Here is a 19,052-nt window from a genome sequence, read left to right as displayed (position 1 = left end):
CTTATGAGAAGGAGGATTAGGACAAAAAAAAAAAAGGAACAACAATTTCCTGATTAATGTTTCGATCCGACACCACCTTAGGGAGAAAACCCAATTTAGTACGAAGGACCGCCTTATCAGCATGAAAAATAAGATATGGGGAATCACACTGCAGAGCTGAAAGCTCAGACACACTGCGAGCGGAAGAAATATCAAGAAGAAACAAAACATTCCAAGATAATCATTTTATATCAACATGCATTGGCTCAAACGGAGCCTGCTGCAAAACTTTAAGAACTAGGTTAAAGGGACAGTCTACACCAGAATTTTTATTGTTTTAAAAGATAGATAATCCCTTTATTACCCATTCCCCAGTTTTGCATAACCAACACAGTTATATTAATATACTTTTAACCTCTGTGATTATCTTGTATCTAAGCCTCTGAAGACTGCCCCTTTATTTCAGTTCTTTTGACAGACTTGCAGTTTAGCCAATCAGTGCCTGTTAACAGATAACTTCATGTGCACGAGCACATTGTTATCTATATGAAATACGTGAACTAACACCCTCTAGTGGTGAAAAACTTTTAAAATGCATTCTGAAAAGAGGTGGCCTTCAAGGTCTAAGAAATTAGCATATGAACCTCCTAGGTTAAGCTTTCAACTAAGAATACCAAGAGAACAAAGCAAAATTGGTGATAAAAGTAAATTGGAAAATTGTTTAAAATGACATGCTCTATCTGAATCATGAAAGTTTATTTTGGCCTAGACTGTCTCTTTAAGGCTCCACGGGGGAGCAACAGGTTTAAACACAGGCATGATTCTATCCAGGGCCTGAACAAAAGCTTGAACATCTGGTAAGTCAGCCAGACGTTTGTGCAAAAGGATAGATAGTGCAGAAATCTGACCCTTTAGAGTAATGACCAATAAACCCTTCTCCAGGCCATCCTGAAGAAAAAACAAAATCTGGGGAATCCTCACCCGGCTCCAGGAGAACCCCTTAAAATTGCACCAATAAAGATATTTACGCCATATCTTACAGTAACAGGTTTGCGATCCTGGAGCATAGTTTCAATGACCGCTTCAGAAAAACCACGTCTAGACAGAACTAGGCGTTCAATCTCCAAGCAGTCAGCTTCAGAGAATCTAGGTTTGGATGGTGGAAAGGACCCTGAATTAGAAGGTCCTTCCTCACAGGTAACCTCCAAATAGATAGAGATGACATCCATACCAGATTCGCGAACCAGATCCTGCGAGGCCATGCAGGAGCAATTAGGATTACTGATGCTCTCTCCTGTTTTATACGAACAATGACTCGCGGAAGTAGAGCAAACAGGTAAGCCAGAGAGAACATCCAAGGAACCGCTAGAGCATCTATCAGAACGACCTGAGGATATCTTGACCTTGAACCGTACCTTGGAACATTGGCATTTTGGCGGGACGCCATCAGATCCAACTCTGGAACCCCCCATCTGAGGGTTATCTGAGAGAACACTTCCGGATGAAGAGCCCACTCCCCGAGATGAAAGGTCTGTCTGCTCAGAAAATCAGCCTCCCAATTGTTCCACTCCTGGAATGTGGATAGCAGACAGAAGACAATTGTGAGCTTCTGCCCACTGCAGAATGTGAGTCACCTCCTTCATGGCCAAGGAACTCAGAGTTTCTCCCTGGTGGTTGATGTAAGCCACTGAGGTGATGTTGTCTGACTGGAATCTGATGAATCGGACTAAAGATAGTTGAGGCCAAGCTGTCAAGGCATTGAAGATCTCTCTCAACTCCAAGATGTTAATGGGAAGAGAAGACTTTTCCCGAGATAACAGGCTCTGAGCCTTCAGAGAAACCCAAACAGCTTCCAGCCTGACGTCCGTAGTCACAATCATCCAGGAAGGTCTCAGGAAACAAGTGCCCCGAGACAGATGATCGTGTGATATCCACCATGAGAGATTTTTCGTTAGAGGGTCCAGATTTATCCTCTGCGATAAATCAGAATGGTGTCTGTTCCATTGACGGAGAATGCAAAGCTGCAGCGGTCACAGATGGAAACTAGCAAAAGGAATGATGACCATGGAAGCCACCATCAGACCAATCACCTCCATGCACTGAGCCACTAATGGACAAAAGGCAGACTGGAGGGAAAGGCAGGAAGCAAAAAATTTGGATTTTCTGACATCCATCAGAAAAATTTTCATGGACAGGGAATCTATTATTGACCCTAGGAAACACACTCTTGTAGAAGGAACTAGAGAACTCTTTTCCAAATTCACCTTCCACCCGTGGGAACGTAGAAAAGACAACAACATCTCTGTCTAGATAAGCCACCAATAATACTCCCAGGATCTTTGTGAAAATTCTGTGAGCCGTTGCAAGACCAAGTTGAAGGGCAATAAACTGGAAATGCTTGTCCAGAAAAGCAAATCTTAGAAACTGGTGATGATCCCTGTGAAATGGAACATGTAAGTACGCATCCCTCAGGTATATGGTCGTCATGAATTGACCTTCCTGGACCAATGGAAGAATGGAACGAATAGTTTCCATCTTGAAGGACGGAACCCTGAGGAACTTGTTGAGACACTTGAGATCTAGGATGGGACGAAAAGTTCGCTCCTTTTTGGGAACCACAAATAGATTTGAATAGAATCCTAGACCTTGTTCCTTTAGAGACTGGTACAATAACTCCCAGGGAGGAAAATTCCTTTATGCAATTTAAGAAGGCCTCCCTCTTTACCTGGTTTGAGGATAATCTTGACAGGAGAAATCTGCCCCTTGGAGGGCAAGACTTGAACCCTATCTTGTAACCCAGGGATACTAAGTCCACAGATAATGGATCTGGGACATCTTGAATCCAGGCCTGTTTGAAAAAAGTATCCCCCCCACAGCTGATCTAAAATTGGATCGGGGGCAGACCATTCATGCAGATTTAGAGTCAGCGGAGGGCTTTTTGTTTTATTTACCCTTGTCCCAGGGCTGGTTGGATTTCCAAGAGGACCTGGATTGCTCTGGTTTAGAAGACAAAGAGGAGGATTTTTGTCCCTTAAATTTGTTAAAGGAACGAAAATTAGAAGATTTTCTACCCCTAGGTCTATTCTTCTTGTCCTGAGGTAGGAAAGATCCATTTCCACCTGTAATTTCTGAAATGATTTCCGCCAGACCAGGTCTAGAGTTTTACCCTTATAAGGTAAAGCTAAAAGCTTGGCCTTTGAAGAAACATTAGCTGACCAAGATTTCAAGCACAGAGCTCTGCGGGCTAGCACAGTGAAGCTAGACATCTTAGCTCCCAGTCTAATCATTTGCATGTTGGCATCCCAGATAAATGTATTTGCCAATTTAAGAGCTTTGATCCTATCCTGGATCTCCTCTACCGTAGTTTCCTCAGAAAAAAAAAAAGATCAGACAAGGCATTGCACCAATACAATTCTACACCCGCAACCATGGCAATCAGTGGCAAGCAGGTTGCCACTGCAATCCTTGATGGATGTACATCTTTTTCAGGTAAGCCTCTAGCTTCTTATCCATTGGATCCTTAAAAGAGCAACTATCCTCAATAGGAATGGTAGTTCTCTTAACAAGGGTAGAAATAGCTCCTACCTTAGGAACATTGCGCCATGAGTCACGAATAAGTCAGCAACAGGAAACATCTTTTTAAAACAGGGTTAAGGGAAAAAGGAACCCCTGGTGTATCCCATTCCTGAGCAATAATTTCAGATATCTTCCTTGAAACAGAAAAACTTCATCAGAAGATGGAGAATCATTAACTCTATCCAGTTTAGAAGAGTTAGTAGGGTTGACGGAAACCGAAGGTTCAGAGTCGTCTAAAGTAGCGTAAACCTCCTTTAGTTGTAACCGGTGTTCAAGCTTAAATCTGAAATTTACTTCTTCAGATTCTGAAGATTTTTCTGCTTAAGTTTCAGAGTATATTTAACCTTCAGAAGCTACAGAAGAATTTTCTTCATCAGACAATTGAGAAAGATTGGCTAACACCGACTTAGAGGGATCAGAAACCTTACTAGCAGCCAAATGTTTAGATTTCCTCTTACGCTTACCCAAAGAAGGACAAACAGATAAAGCCGCTGACACTGCCGAAGTGATCCGAGCGGCAAAATTCCCAGGTAAATAAACACCCCCAGGTGGTTGAGAGGACATAGAAGGCACCGTATGAGAAACAACTAAAGCTTGGGACATTTGAGGAGAAAGTTGTGGCATGTAAGGCACAGCAAAATCCTGAGAGACACTTGGCTCAGAAGGGAGAATTTTTTCTTTAAATGGTAACGATTTTGCTAAACATGAGGAACAAAACTGCATAGGAAGAACAATCTGATTATCTAAACATAGCAAACATTTATCTAGAGAGATAGGCTGATCCTGTTCTGAGTCCATAGCACAAAAGGACAGTTTCCACTAGCAATAACCAGAACAATGAAACAAAATAAAAATTCAAAATAACTTTTTTCTTTCTTTTATTGTCAAAAGATAGAGAATAACAAGGATGGTAAACAGTATGAAAATTAACTTCAGACAAACTATCTGAAGCTCCTACCGGACCAGAGCGAAAATCCCACTAGTAATCAGCAGAAGCTGTGAACTGTCAGTTAAACAATTAGTCACTGAAGATACTCCGATTGGCAAAATTACTAAGCCGACACCTCTCCTCAGCTTACAATCCGACTCTCTGAGCTAACTAAAGTCCGCTCTGTAAAACCGGAAATGTGCGGAGGTCACGTGAGCGGCCAGGAAAACGAAAACTGCTCTACACATAAGAGCGCAAAATAACAAAACGGCTGTCTAAGATTTAAAAGCCGTTAGCTCTCTCTGGTAAATCAAACTGGTAAATCCAGTACATATAAAAATTGACTCCCATGTATGTTCCAACACTTTCCCAAGGAACAATAAGCCATACACTAGCCAAGAATTAGATAAATTAACCTCATAAGTCTCTTATCTGTCCCCATACTAAAGTGCCAACTATGAATATTTATTAGGATCTATGACCCCCAATAACAAACTGCACCCCAACACTGTACCTCAAAGACAATAGGGTAACTTTGTCCCATAATGAGATCCGCAAGAGGATTAACCTCTGAAGTGCTGTCCTTTCCAACCTAGAAAGGAAGAGTTACTTACCTGTGGATCCTGCTGCAGGGCAGAAAGCAGCTACATAGGTGTGACAGGCACTGCGCTCCCTGTCATGGACCTGTAGTAAAAGAAAGAGCATAGTCACCAACCCTGGCTTTCTACAAAGTAGCAAACTTGTTAGAAGTAAAGTAAAGACTACCTCACCGCCTTCTAACTGCTAAAAACCACCACTATTCTTACTCAAGAGATTGACGTGGAAACAGCTAGACCGCAATCCTTGCTTGCAGGGAAAAATACCCATAAAAGGACAAAATATCTTCAGGACACCAACTTCGCACAACCTCCATTGACAGAGGCAAAGAGACTGGGGATTACAGGTAAGGGAAGTTACACAACAGCTTTGCTGGGGTGCTCTTTGCCTCCTCCTGCTGGCCAGGAGTTGAATATCCCACTATTAATTGGAATGATGTTGTGGACTCTCCATGTCATTAGAAAGCAAGAAAGAAATAACTGATGAATGAAAGTTATATTTAAAAAAAATAGATTGTTAAGATGCATATTTGCAGGAACAGCAAGTCTTCATCATCAACATAAAATCTCCTTAACTTCTTTTCCTCCCTCATCTGCATTCTTTTTAAAGTCTATATACCTTCATGCAGCCCTTCATTTCTTACATACCTGTTCTCTGTAACGCCCTTGTGCTTCGCTGTTATCCAGGTCCCTCTTCAAACTCTCCATGCTGCTTTCAGGCTTTGCCCCCGTGGATCTCACTGCCCGGGACACAGCTTCAGAAAGGGTTAGCTGTGGACCTTCACCCTGCATTGTCTAAGAGGAAAAGAAGAGAGCAGAACCAATTGGCACAAATGATATTTGAACAGATATGCTGCTGAACATGTGTAAAGATAGTTAAGGGGACTACAATCTGTAGCCAAAAACATAAGTGGTACCTTGCGGCGTTTGGCGGGCATCCCACTCAAGTAAGCATCGCTAAGGGGAGGCTGTGGCTTCACCTTTCTTTGGCTTTGTATATCTTGTCTGATAACAGGAACCCATTCCTAGTGGTGAGAGAGATGTGAACAAAAAGGGAAAAAACAGGCAAGTACAAAAAAAAAAAAAAAAGAACAGGAGAGGGCATATATTGTAGAATGGCACAAGGAGGTCACTCACTGGGGGCACAGCTGCTGCCCAGGGTTCAGCTCCAGCTTCCTCCTGTGACGGGCGCTCAGAATCTGTGCACAGAGCTGGCACTGAGCTCTGAGGAGGAAGAAAAATAACTTCTTCCACTGTGGTGGCTGGGACTGGAGAGGAAGCAGCAGTCTGCCCAGGAGACAAGAAGGAAGAGTTAAGCCAGCAATAAGGTAAGGCGAAGAATAAAAGATATAAGTAAAGATGTGGTCTCCCTTACCTGGTCATCTGGCTGCAAGGTGTCCATGGGCTGCTCTTGAGAGACAGGCTCAGGAACCTGAGACTAGAGAAAGAGAGGGATACATTTATAAAATCATTCAAACAAATCTGCCCTCCTTTATGGATGTTAGATATCTCCACTCACTTGTGGTGGGTCTCTCACCCTACGGACATGTCTCTGCACCTCTGCTTCTGTCACCGGCATCTGCCCCAGAAGGACTTGGAGACGAAGGGAAAGGACAGATGTGACCCATGAGACTAGAGCAGGAGAGACATCCAAAGACAATCTCCTCTGAAAGTGAGAGAGACATGCAGGCATCACAACAGGATACATTCACAAATAAAGACAGAGGCAAGAGTAGAAGAAACAAAGAAAATTACAGAGGACATAGAGAAGGAAGAATGAGGCATAGATAAAAGGGATAGTAAAGTCAAAATTAAACTTTCATGATTCAGATAGAGCGTGCGATTCTAAACAACTGTCCAATATAATTCTGTTATTAATTTAGTTTCACATTCACTTGGTATCCTTTGTTGAAGGTAGGTAGTTTCTTAAGAGCTCAGGAGCGTGCACTTGTCTTTCGTATTCTATGGCAGCAGTGTTTGCAACAATGTATAACAATGCTGCCAGAGTATAAAGTCATGTGCACAATCCTGAACTCTTACGAAACTACCTAAATTTTAGTATTCAAAAAAGGAAAGAGAGAGAGAGAGAAAGAGAGAGAGAGAGAGAGAAAGAGAGAAAAAGAGAGAGAAAGAAAGAGAGAGAGAGAGAGAGAGAGAGAGAGAGAGAGAGAGAGAGAGAGAGAGAGAGAGAGAGAGAGAAAGAGAGAGAGAGAGAAAGAAAGAGAAAGAGAGAGCGCGAGAAAGAGAGCGCGAGAGAGAAATAGAGAGAGAGTGTGAGTGTGTTTGTGACATAGCAAGTGTTCCCTCCTTGGTAAGAGAATGAAGGAGGAAATCAGAGGGAGTACTTACAATTCTTTCATTGATAACAGACGTGAGAGCGCTCTGGTCCCCTCTGAGGCAGTACAGGTTAAGAGCCAGCCATTCAAAGAGAGACTGATTACACATCTCTAATAGACGCTGCCCAAAGGTTGCATCTACAAGGGAAAGAGTATGAGAGTTTATTTCTACAAGTTTTCTCCCCTTTCCCTTTCTGGGTGACACGTTGAAAAATACCTGCACAGTGCAGAATGTGTGTTGTGATGCGAGTAAACTGCTCTTGAAGAAATTCAACATTCGTTCTTGTAATATCCACATCTTCACGAACTGTAACTGAAGCCTGTGAATCAGTGAGATTAAAAAGGTTAATAAGGAGAGAAAGAAAAATAAACAAAAAATCTTCAGAATGCAGAGAGTTGATTTTTTTTTTTTTAAAAAGGGAGAAATTTGGAAAAACAGAGCAGCTAAAAAGTAAAACAGCATCAATTTTTCTTCCTTCTCTTGGTATCTTTATTTGAAAATGCAGAAATGTACGCTTTTGAGCCGGACAATTTTTTGCTTCGGCACCTGGGTAGCGCTTGCTGATTGGTGGCTAAATGTAGCCCAGGGTGCTGAACCAAAATGGGCCAGCTCCTAAGTGTACATACCAGCATTTTCAAATAAAGATACCAAGAGAACAAAGAAAAATTGATAATAGGAGTAAATTAGAAAGTTGCTTAAAATGAAATATTCTATCTGAATCATAAAAAAAATTGTGTTTCATATCGCTTTAAGAGGTTCAAGTCAGAGGAAGAAACAACCCTGGAAGTCAAAGAAGGTACTCAGTCAAGATAAACCTCTAATGGAAATTAGAATGACTTTTTTAGCCACTACCCAATATTTAAGACCATTTTCTAAACGGTTATAAAAACATGGAACAAAAAATAGCGTAGTAACTGCTGCAGTATTGTTTGGAATTTAAACCACCTTTTAGTAGGTTAGGTAATGAGTCTAGGATGTTGTAGTTGGTATATCGCCTCAAAAGGGAGTAAGGTGTCTGTACCACAAAGACTTTAACCTCATGCCAAGTGTATTCTGTACATAACTGCCAGCTAAAGCAGCCATTTTGAAACCCCATTGTAACACAAATGTTGCTATTAAGCCAGGATTACCAGTGAATGATATGAAGTTCCTGTGACAAGCACCGTCATTTTTATTGAACAAGAAGCTACAAATTGTCCTGTCCATCACGTAGAACAAAATGAGATTCTAACAAAGACATTGATAAAGACAAGAGTGCAAAAACAAACAGCAACAGAAATTGAGACAAATTTAGGAAATGGGTACTCACAAAGCTCTCTCGGATATATGCTTCCAAGCCATTAATAAGGTTTCTTGATGCCATCTGAAAGACAAGGAGGTAGAAATGGGTCAATCTCAGAAATAAAGTTACTATGGGTTTGTCCTATCCCTTGTTGGGCGACATTGACACGGACCTGGATGTTGTGAGGTGTGGGATCCGCCTGGTGTAGATATTGCTGAAGGAAGAATGATCTGAGCTGAGGTTGGAGATTCTGCAGTGGCTGGGGCTGTCCGTGCAACAACATAACCATATCCACAAGTGAAAAGTGATGACAGATCAAAGAGAGGAGGTCACCAAAGAAACCTAAATCACAGGGCAATTGGACATTGTGTAAGAAAGATATTTAGAACACAAGTCATTGAAATAAAGACATGGAGTTAGAGCCAAGGAAAGCAATGAGATTTAGAGAGAAAGCAAGGACAGGATTGAGGACAAAGACAGATATTGATGCAGAGAGTAGATAATACCCAATAGAAAATCAATGAATGTAAATAAAAGAAAGCTATTGAATAAAGTGTAGGAACAAGACAACAAAGAGTAGTTCCATACCGCCAGGGCCTTCCGAGTCTGGCTGGAAGATGTTGTGCGAACCGCTCAGTCGCTGGATGAAGGCAGCGATACTCTCTGTTCCACTCTGGTCAGCAGCGCTAAGAGATCCCAGCATGGAGGACAGAACTCCCTGAACCACACTGGTGAAGAACTCAGGAGGAAGCGAGTCTGAAGATGCTGCCTGTGGAGGGGATGGGGAGGTGGAGGAAGGAGGAGGGGGGGACGCAGGAGGGGGCTGTGAGGACTGAGGAGGAGAGGTAGAGAGAGGGATGTTTTGTGCAGCCTATAAGAGGAAGTATTGAGTAAAGAAGGAAGGAAAGAGAGACCGGGGATGAAAGACAAGGAAGACAAGTTAAAGAGAATAGGACAAATGAAAGATTGAGAATAATAAAGAGTGGGGAGGGTTCAGTTTAAGATAAAGAATAAAAAAAAGCAATGGGAATGACAGATAAGGGTAGGAACAAAAGATGGGCAGAAAGCAATAACAGAATGTTACAAGCATATTTAGTCTGATGCATGAGTGTTTGTGCATGCTCTGTCTCAATTATAAAAGTTTAAATGACATTTCCTGTACCTTCCTCTAATGGTGGGTGCTGCCATGTTGAAACCTAGGTTACACTGCAGGTATCTGAAGGAGGGTTGCTGCACATGTACAAACACATCAGCACTGGAATGTAGTGAAAGCTAGATTTCAACATGGCGGCACCCATGAGGGAGGTGGGGGAATAACGTTAGTAATTCAAAGTAGCATAAAAAAAACCAATAAAAAAACAGAATTTATGTTTACCTGATAAATTACTTTCTCCAACGGTGTGTCCGGTCCACGGCGTCATCCTTACTTGTGGGATATTCTCTTCCCCAACAGGAAATGGCAAAGAGCCCAGCAAAGCTGGTCACATGATCCCTCCTAGGCTCCGCCTACCCCAGTCATTCGACCGACGTAAAGGAGGAATATTTGCATAGGAGAAACCATATGATACCGTGGTGACTGTAGTTAAAGAAAATAAATTATCAGACCTGATTAAAAAACCAGGGCGGGCCGTGGACCGGACACACCGTTGGAGAAAGTAATTTATCAGGTAAACATAAATTCTGTTTTCTCCAACATAGGTGTGTCCGGTCCACGGCGTCATCCTTACTTGTGGGAACCAATACCAAAGCTTTAGGACACGGATGAAGGGAGGGAGCAAATCAGGTCACCTAAATGGAAGGCACCACGGTTTGCAAAACCTTTCTCCCAAAAATAGCCTCAGAAGAAGCAAAAGTATCAAACTTGTAAAATTTGGTAAAAGTGTGCAGTGAAGACCAAGTCGCTGCCCTACATATCTGATCAACAGAAGCCTCGTTCTTGAAGGCCCATGTGGAAGCCACAGCCCTAGTGGAATGAGCTGTGATTCTTTCAGGAGGCTGCCGTCCGGCAGTCTCATAAGCCAATCTGATGATGCTTTTAATCCAAAAAGAGAGAGAGGTAGAAGTTGCTTTTTGACCTCTCCTTTTACCAGAATAAACAACAAACAAGGAAGATGTTTGTCTAAAATCCTTTGTAGCATCTAAATAGAATTTTAGAGCGCGAACAACATCCAAATTGTGCAACAAACGTTCCTTCTTTGAAACTGGATTCGGACACAAAGAAGGCACGACTATCTCCTGGTTAATGTTTTTGTTAGAAACAACTTTCGGAAGAAAACCAGGTTTAGTACGTAAAACCACCTTATCTGCATGGAAAACCAGATAAGGAGGAGAACACTGCAGAGCAGATAATTCTGAAACTCTTCTAGCAGAAGAAATTGCAAACAAAAACAAAACTTTCCAAGATAATAACTTAATATCAACGGAATGCAAGGGTTCAAACGGAACCCCCTGAAGAACTGAAAGAACTAAGTTGAGACTCCAAGGAGGAGTCAAAGGTTTGTAAACAGGCTTGATTCTAACCAGAGCCTGAACAAAGGCTTGAACATCTGGCACAGCTGCCAGCTTTTTGTGAAGTAACACAGACAAGGCAGAAATCTGTCCCTTCAAGGAACTTGCCGATAATCCTTTCTCCAATCCTTCTTGAAGAAAGGATAGAATCTTAGGAATCTTTACCTTGTTCCAAGGGAATCCTTTAGATTCACACCAACAGATATATTTTTTCCATATTTTGTGGTAAATTTTTCTAGTTACAGGCTTTCTGGCCTGAACAAGAGTATCAATAACAGAATCTGAGAACCCTCGTTTTGATAAGATCAAGCGTTCAATCTCCAAGCAGTCAGCTGGAGTGAGACCAGATTCGGATGTTCGAACGGACCTTGAACAAGAAGGTCTCGTCTCAAAGGTAGCTTCCATGGTGGAGCCGATGACATATTCACCAGATCTGCATACCAAGTCCTGCGTGGCCACGCAGGAGCTATCAAGATCACCGACGCCCTTTCCTGATTGATCCTGGCTACCAGCCTGGGGATGAGAGGAAACGGCGGGAATACATAAGCTAGTTTGAAGGTCCAAGGTGCTACTAGTGCATCTACTAGAGTCGCCTTGGGATCCCTGGATCTGGACCCGTAGCAAGGAACCTTGAAGTTCTGACGAGAGGCCATCAGATCCATGTCTGTAATGCCCCACAATTGAGTAATTTGGGCAAAGATTTCCGGATGGAGTTCCCACTCCCCCGGATGTAATGTCTGACGACTCAGAAAATCCGCTTCCCAATTTTCCACCCCTGGAATGTGGATTGCAGACAGGTGGCAGGAGTGAGTCTCCGCCCATTGAATGATTTTGGTCACTTCTTCCATCGCCAGGGAACTCCTTGTTCCCCCCTGATGGTTGATGTACGCAACAGTCGTCATGTTGTCTGATTGAAACCGTATGAACTTGGCCTTCGCTAGCTGAGGCCAAGCCTTGAGAGCATTGAATATCGCTCTCAGTTCCAGAATATTTATCGGTAGAAGAGATTCTTCCCGAGACCAAAGACCCTGAGCTTTCAGGAGTCCCCAGACCGCGCCCCAGCCCATCAGACTGGCGTCGGTCGTGACAATGACCCACTCTGGTCTGCGGAAGGTCATCCCTTGTGACAGGTTGTCCAGGGACAGCCACCAACGGAGTGAGTCTCTGATCCTCTGATTTACTTGAATCGTCGGAGACAAGTCTGTATAGTCCCCATTCCACTGACTGAGCATGCACAGTTGTAATGGTCTTAGATGAATGCGCGCAAAAGGAACTATGTCCATTGCCGCTACCATCAAACCTATTACTTCCATGCACTGCGCTATGGAAGGAAGAGGAACGGAATGAAGTGTTTGACAAGAGTTTAGAAGTTTTGTTTTTCTGGCCTCTGTCAGAAAAATCCTCATTTCTAAGGAGTCTATTATTGTTCCCAAGAAGGGAACCCTTGTTGACGGAGATAGAGAACTCTTTTCTACGTTCACTTTCCATCCGTGAGATCTGAGAAAGGCCAGGACTATGTCCGTGTGAGCCTTTGCTTGAGGAAGGGACGACGCTTGAATCAGAATGTCGTCCAAGTAAGGTACTACTGCAATGCCCCTTGGTCTTAGTACCGCTAGAAGGGACCCTAGTACCTTTGTGAAAATCCTTGGAGCAGTGGCTAATCCGAAAGGAAGTGCCACGAACTGGTAATGCTTGTCCAGGAATGCGAACCTTAGGAACCGATGATGTTCCTTGTGGATAGGAATATGTAGATACGCATCCTTTAAATCCACCGTGGTCATGAATTGACCTTCCTGGATGGAAGGAAGAATTGTTCGAATAGTTTCCATTTTGAACGATGGAACCTTGAGAAACTTGTTTAGGATCTTGAGATCCAAGATTGGTCTGAACGTTCCCTCTTTTTTGGGAACTACGAACAGATTGGAGTAGAACCCCATCCCTTGTTCTCCTAATGGAACAGGATGAATCACTCCCATTTTTAACAGGTCTTCCACACAATGTAAGAATGCCTGTCTCTTTATGTGGTCTGAAGACAATTGAGACCTGTGGAACCTCCCCCTTGGGGGAGGCCCCTTGAATTCCAGAAGATAACCTTGGGAGACTATTTCTAGTGCCCAAGGATCCAGAACATCTCTTGCCCAAGCCTGAGCGAAGAGAGAGAGTCTGCCCCCCACCAGATCCGGTCCCGGATCGGGGGCCAACATTTCATGCTGTCTTGGTAGCAGTGGCAGGCTTCTTGGCCTGCTTTCCCTTGTTCCAGCCTTGCATTGGTCTCCAGGCTGGCTTGGCTTGAGAAGTATTACCCTCTTGCTTAGAGGACGTAGCACTTGGGGCTGGTCCGTTTCTACGAAAGGGACGAAAATTAGGTTTATTTTTGGCCTTGAAAGACCTATCCTGAGGAAGGGCGTGGCCCTTGCCCCCAGTGATATCAGAGATAATCTCTTTCAAGTCAGGGCCAAACAGCGTTTTCCCCTTGAAAGGAATGTTAAGCAATTTGTTCTTGGAAGACGCATCCGCTGACCAAGATTTCAACCAAAGCGCTCTGCGCGCCACAATAGCAAACCCAGAATTTTTCGCCGCTAACCTAGCCAATTGCAAAGTGGCGTCTAGGGTGAAAGAATTAGCCAATTTGAGAGCACGGATTCTGTCCATAATCTCCTCATAAGGAGGAGAATCACTATCGATCGCCTTTTCTAGCTCATCGAACCAGAAACACGCGGCTGTAGTGACAGGGACAATGCATGAAATTGGTTGTAGAAGGTAACCTTGCTGAACAAACATCTTTTTAAGCAAACCTAATTTTTTATCCATAGGATCTTTGAAAGCACAACTATCTTCTATGGGTATAGTGGTGCGTTTGTTTAAAGTAGAAACCGCCCCCTCGACCTTGGGGACTGTCTGCCATAAGTCCTTTCTGGGGTCGACCATGGGAAACAATTTTTTAAATATGGGGGGAGGGACGAAAGGTATACCGGGCCTTTCCCATTCTTTATTTACAATGTCCGCCACCCGCTTGGGTATAGGAAAAGCTTCTGGGGCCCCCGGGACCTCTAGGAACTTGTCCATTTTACATAGTTTCTCTGGGATGATCAAATTCTCACAATCATCCAGAGTGGATAACACCTCCTTAAGCAGAGCGCGGAGATGTTCCAACTTAAATTTAAATGAAATCACATCGGGTTCAGCTTGTTGAGAAATTTTCCCTGAATCTGAAATTTCTCCCTCAGACAAAACCTCCCTGGCCCCCTCAGACTGGTGTAGGGGCATATCAGAACCATTATCATCAGCGTCCTCATGCTCTTCAGTATCTAAAACAGAGCAGTCGCGCTTACGCTGATAAGTGGGCATTTTGGCTAAAATGTTTTTGATAGAATTATCCATTACAGCCGTTAATTGTTGCATAGTAAGGAGTATTGGCGCGCTAGATGTACTAGGGGCCTCCTGAGTGGGCAAGACTGGTGTAGACGAAGGAGGGAATGATGCAGTACCATGCTTACTCCCCTCACTTGAGGAATCATCTTGGGCATCATTTTCAGTGTCACATAAATCACATCTATTTAAATGAGAAGGAACCTTGGCTTCCCCACATTCAGAACACAGTCTATCTGGTAGTTCAGACATGTTAAACAGGCATAAACTTGATAACAAAGTACAAAAAACGTTTTAAAATAAAACCGTTACTGTCACTTTAAATTTTAAACTGAACACACTTTATTACTGCAATTGCGAAAAAATATGAAGGAATTGTTCAAAATTCACCAAAATTTCACCACAGTGTCTTAAAGCCTTAAAAGTATTGCACACCAAATTTGGAAGCTTTAACCCTTAAAATAACGGAACCGGAGCCGTTTTTATCTTTAACCCCTTTACAGTCCCTGGTATCTGCTTTGCTGAGACCCAACCAAGCCCAAAGGGGAATACGATACCAAATGACGCCTTCAGAAAGTCTTTTTTATGTATCAGAGCTCCTCACACATGCGACTGCATGTCATGCTTCTCAAAAACAAGTGCGCAATACCGGCGCGAAAATGAGGCTCTGCCTATGATTAGGGAAAGCCCCTAGAGAATAAGGTGTCTAAAACAGTGCCTGCCGATATTATTTTACAAAAATACCCATATTAAATGATTCCTCAAGGCTAAATATGTTATATATGAATCGATTTAGCCCAGAAAATGTCTACAGTCTTAACAAGCCCTTGTGAAGCCCTTATTTACTCTGTAATAAAAATGGCTTACCGGATCCCATAGGGAAAATGACAGCTTCCAGCATTACATCGTCTTGTTAGAATGTGTCATACCTCAAGCAGCAAAAGTCTGCTCACTGTTCCCCCAACTGAAGTTAATTCCTCTCAACAGTCCTGTGTGGAACAGCCATCGATTTTAGTAACGGTTGCTAAAATCATTTTCCTCTTACAAACAGAAATCTTCATCTCTTTTCTGTTTCAGAGTAAATAGTACATACCAGCACTATTTTAAAATAACAAACTCTTGATTGAATAATAAAAACTACAGTTAAACACTAAAAAACTCTAAGCCATCTCCGTGGAGATGTTGCCTGAACAACGGCAAAGACAATGACTGGGGTAGGCGGAGCCTAGGAGGGATCATGTGACCAGCTTTGCTGGGCTCTTTGCCATTTCCTGTTGGGGAAGAGAATATCCCACAAGTAAGGATGACGCCGTGGACCGGACACACCTATGTTGGAGAAAACCACCAAAAAAAAAAAGAGAGACATGAGCTCAACTGGGAACGGATGGTTCACAATAGCCTAAGGGATGGTTCCCACCCAGGATGCAGCCTGTTTTTGACCAATCTGTGCTTTCACAGAAGAGGACTTTCCTGTAGCATATCAGTCTGACCCCATCCAAAACGACGGTCCAGCCCCAAAATACCATGCAATTCTCATCCGAACAAAGGATTTCTACAGCTAACCCCAGACGTGCGTTTTGGTCTATATGGGCCTCTTCAGTGGAGGTGCAGCTATATCCCTCTAGGCACAGTGAGCAAGGGGTCCACATCTGGATGCCCCCATTACCCTTAGGAAGACTACAACATTATTATACCACCCTTGAAATTTTCATAACAATCTAACTTTTCATAGCCCTGAGGTTAAAAATAAAAACTTTGAACAGTGACTGGCAAAGCTATGATCATTTGAAATATTTGACTTAAAGGGACAGTGTACTAAAAAATGTCCTGTAATGAATATGAAAGAGTAATAATAACACATATTACATATTAAATCTAGATTTTAAAAATGAAAATAAAAACATTATTTTACAAACAGCTGCAGGAAGCGTCTCTCTCCCCTCCGTGAGATGATTTCTGCTGCTGTTTGCATAGCTTTTCTACAGAGAATATTGCAGTATTCATATTTTCAGTAGAGATGGTGGTTTCAACAGGCAAAAAAACAGTTCTTTCAAATGGTAAAATAAGGGTACACTAACTATTTAATACACTTCTGCAGTTAAAATAGATTATTGTGAACACATTCAAGGCTAGACGAGTTTACAGTACGATGCCCCTTTAAACTATTTTTTTCTCTCTTGTCTTTGCACAAATCTATCCATCAATCCCAATAAAGACATCCCCCAAACGTACACGCACAGAGGTAAACATAAAAGTTATCAGGATACATACTGAAAATGTAGCAAAATAACCTAATGAACACAGCCAGACACACCAACAGCTCTCATCAGTTAAATAGAGTAATACATACCTGCACAATATCAGTAAATCCCTGCAGAAAAGCTGGCATTCCTGGCACTGCCACCGTTATACTGGGGGAACCCATTGCGATGTTTGCCATGCCAGAACTTGCTGTGCCAAGCAAGGAGCCGAGGAGCTGCGAGAGGTGTTGTTCGGGGCCAGGAGGTGGCTGTGGGGCGGGGCCAGAAGGAGGCTGTGGGGCGGGACCAGGAGGAGCAGAGGGAGAACCTAAAGTGGAGGAACTGGTGGTCGAAGTGGAGAAACTAGTAGAAGAGGACGTGGTAGATGTGGAGGTGGATGTTGAGGAGGATGTAGTGTTGTTGCCCTGAGCTGTGGAAAGAGAAAATGGGAATTATAAAATTTAGACGAGAAAAACAAAATAGTAAAAAAAGAAAAACAAGGAAATGGGCACGAACAGAAGTAAAATTTAGCAGAAAATCAGAAGAAAAAAAAAAGGCATAAAAAAAAAAAAAGGAGACACGATTATGAATGTCTTCTACTTACCCACAATGACTGGGTGCATGAGAAGTTGTCCAACCAGACCACTGATCATCTGAGCTAGAGAGGCGTTTCCATTTGTACTGGCCTATGAAGAAAAGAAAAAGAGGGACTGTGAGAAACAAAGGATTAGGTGGATGGCTGAGGACGAGAGAGAAATGGATTACTAAATAATAATTCCTTTCCTTCACACACAGATTAGTCACTCCAAATTATAATCCTGAAGGGTAACAACCAGGGGCGTATTTTGGCCTAGGCAAACAAGGTAATTGCCTAGTCCGGCAGATTTAAGGGGCAGCACTTTTTGAGTCTCACTACACAAGCATAAAGATTTACTTTAGAAATGCCATGAAAAAAAATGGTCACGTTACACCCCCACCAAAAAATATTATGGCCAAAAAAGGCCTAAAATCTGGTGGGGCAGCAAAATTTTGATTGCCCAAAACCTAAATATGCTACTGGTAACAGGGTATTGGATGCAGATACCTGCATAGCCAAGCTTCAGGAGACAGAACCTTTTTAATGTAAAAGACGAGTTCCCTCTTTTATTATCTTCCTTATTTTGTTGAAAGAAGCGTTTTATTATATACGTAAAGCAAGAGATCAGCAATCACGCTCCAAACAATGCTAGATCACTCAAACTCAATGAGAGAGTTTGAGTGATCTAAAATGGTAGTTTGTATTCGATATGGTCCTTTTCTGAACCAGGATGAACTTGAATTTAGTGGAATATTCTGGGTGTCACATTATTCTAATACAAACTTTAGCTATATTTTTGAGTTCTAAAGATTGCTTACATACAAAATATGTCTATATTAAAACAGACATGAAACCCAAAACTTTGCTTTCATGATACAACATTCCAGTTTTATTCTATTATCAAATTTGCTTCATTCTCTTGGTTTCATTTGTTGAAGGAACTGCAGTGCACTACTGGTGACTACATTTAGCCACCAAAAAGCAAGCGTAACCCAGGTTCTGAACTAAAAGTGTGCCGGCTCCTAAGCTTTCATTCATGCTTTTTAAATAAAGATAGCAAGAGAACGAAGAAAAAGTCATAATAGGAGTAAATTAGAAAGTTGCTTAAAATTGCTGCTCTACCTGAATCATTAAAGAAAAAAAATTGGGTTGAGTGTCCCTTTAAGGACTAAATATGAGAACCAAAGCTAATGAGTGAAATGACAGAAAAACAAGAGAAAAAAAAAAGAAAGAAACAAGAACAGGAAGAATCAAACAGGATGATTATAGATACACTTGATTCTCACATTTGGCCCTGGGGCTGTTCCATTTGCCCCAGCAGTTCCAGGTGGAGGAGTAGGCGCACCCGGCTGTGATGGCTGAGGGGGAGCAGCAGGTCTTGTGAACACAAAACGAGGAGGCGGTGCTTGGAAGCCAGGAATCTGCTGGCCTGAAAGTGGTTGGGAAGAAGAAAGCAAAGGGAAAAAAAATGATGGCTTGCAAGAAGCGTATCAGAACAGTATATTTCTACAGGTATGACACAGCGACACTATGAGGCCAGCATGGGTATTACAGCAGTTGTTATAGCTATTGGTTGGACACTGACACCATGTGGTCAGTGTGTATATTACAGTTCGAATATTCCTATTGTGACTCAGTGACTATCCTTTGTGTATTATAA

General features: G+C 42.5%; 1 protein-coding gene across 4 annotated transcripts in view; it reads right to left on the bottom strand.

Moving 5' to 3' along the window:
* The window catches only part of BAG6 (BAG cochaperone 6), a 97,823-nt gene that overhangs the window by 34,331 nt on the left and 44,440 nt on the right, over positions 1-19,052 (bottom strand). For all 4 annotated transcript variants that reach the window (XM_053721954.1, XM_053721955.1, XM_053721956.1 and 1 more), the window contains 13 exons: positions 18,679-18,821; positions 17,420-17,501; positions 16,926-17,245; positions 9,287-9,569; positions 8,871-9,040; positions 8,726-8,779; positions 7,633-7,735; positions 7,429-7,553; positions 6,599-6,745; positions 6,455-6,517; positions 6,217-6,366; positions 5,997-6,104; positions 5,728-5,874 (listed from right to left, as the gene is read on the bottom strand). In XM_053721954.1, the coding sequence (XP_053577929.1) occupies positions 5,728-5,874; positions 5,997-6,104; positions 6,217-6,366; positions 6,455-6,517; positions 6,599-6,745; positions 7,429-7,553; positions 7,633-7,735; positions 8,726-8,779; positions 8,871-9,040; positions 9,287-9,569; positions 16,926-17,245; positions 17,420-17,501; positions 18,679-18,821 (1,895 nt within the window). The remainder of the gene's footprint in view (positions 1-5,727; positions 5,875-5,996; positions 6,105-6,216; positions 6,367-6,454; positions 6,518-6,598; positions 6,746-7,428; positions 7,554-7,632; positions 7,736-8,725; positions 8,780-8,870; positions 9,041-9,286; positions 9,570-16,925; positions 17,246-17,419; positions 17,502-18,678; positions 18,822-19,052) is intronic.

Source organism: Bombina bombina, chromosome 7 (assembly GCF_027579735.1).
Source record: "Bombina bombina isolate aBomBom1 chromosome 7, aBomBom1.pri, whole genome shotgun sequence".
Taxonomy (NCBI): Eukaryota; Metazoa; Chordata; class Amphibia; order Anura; family Bombinatoridae; genus Bombina; species Bombina bombina.
This window is presented reverse-complemented; position numbering and strand designations above follow the sequence as displayed.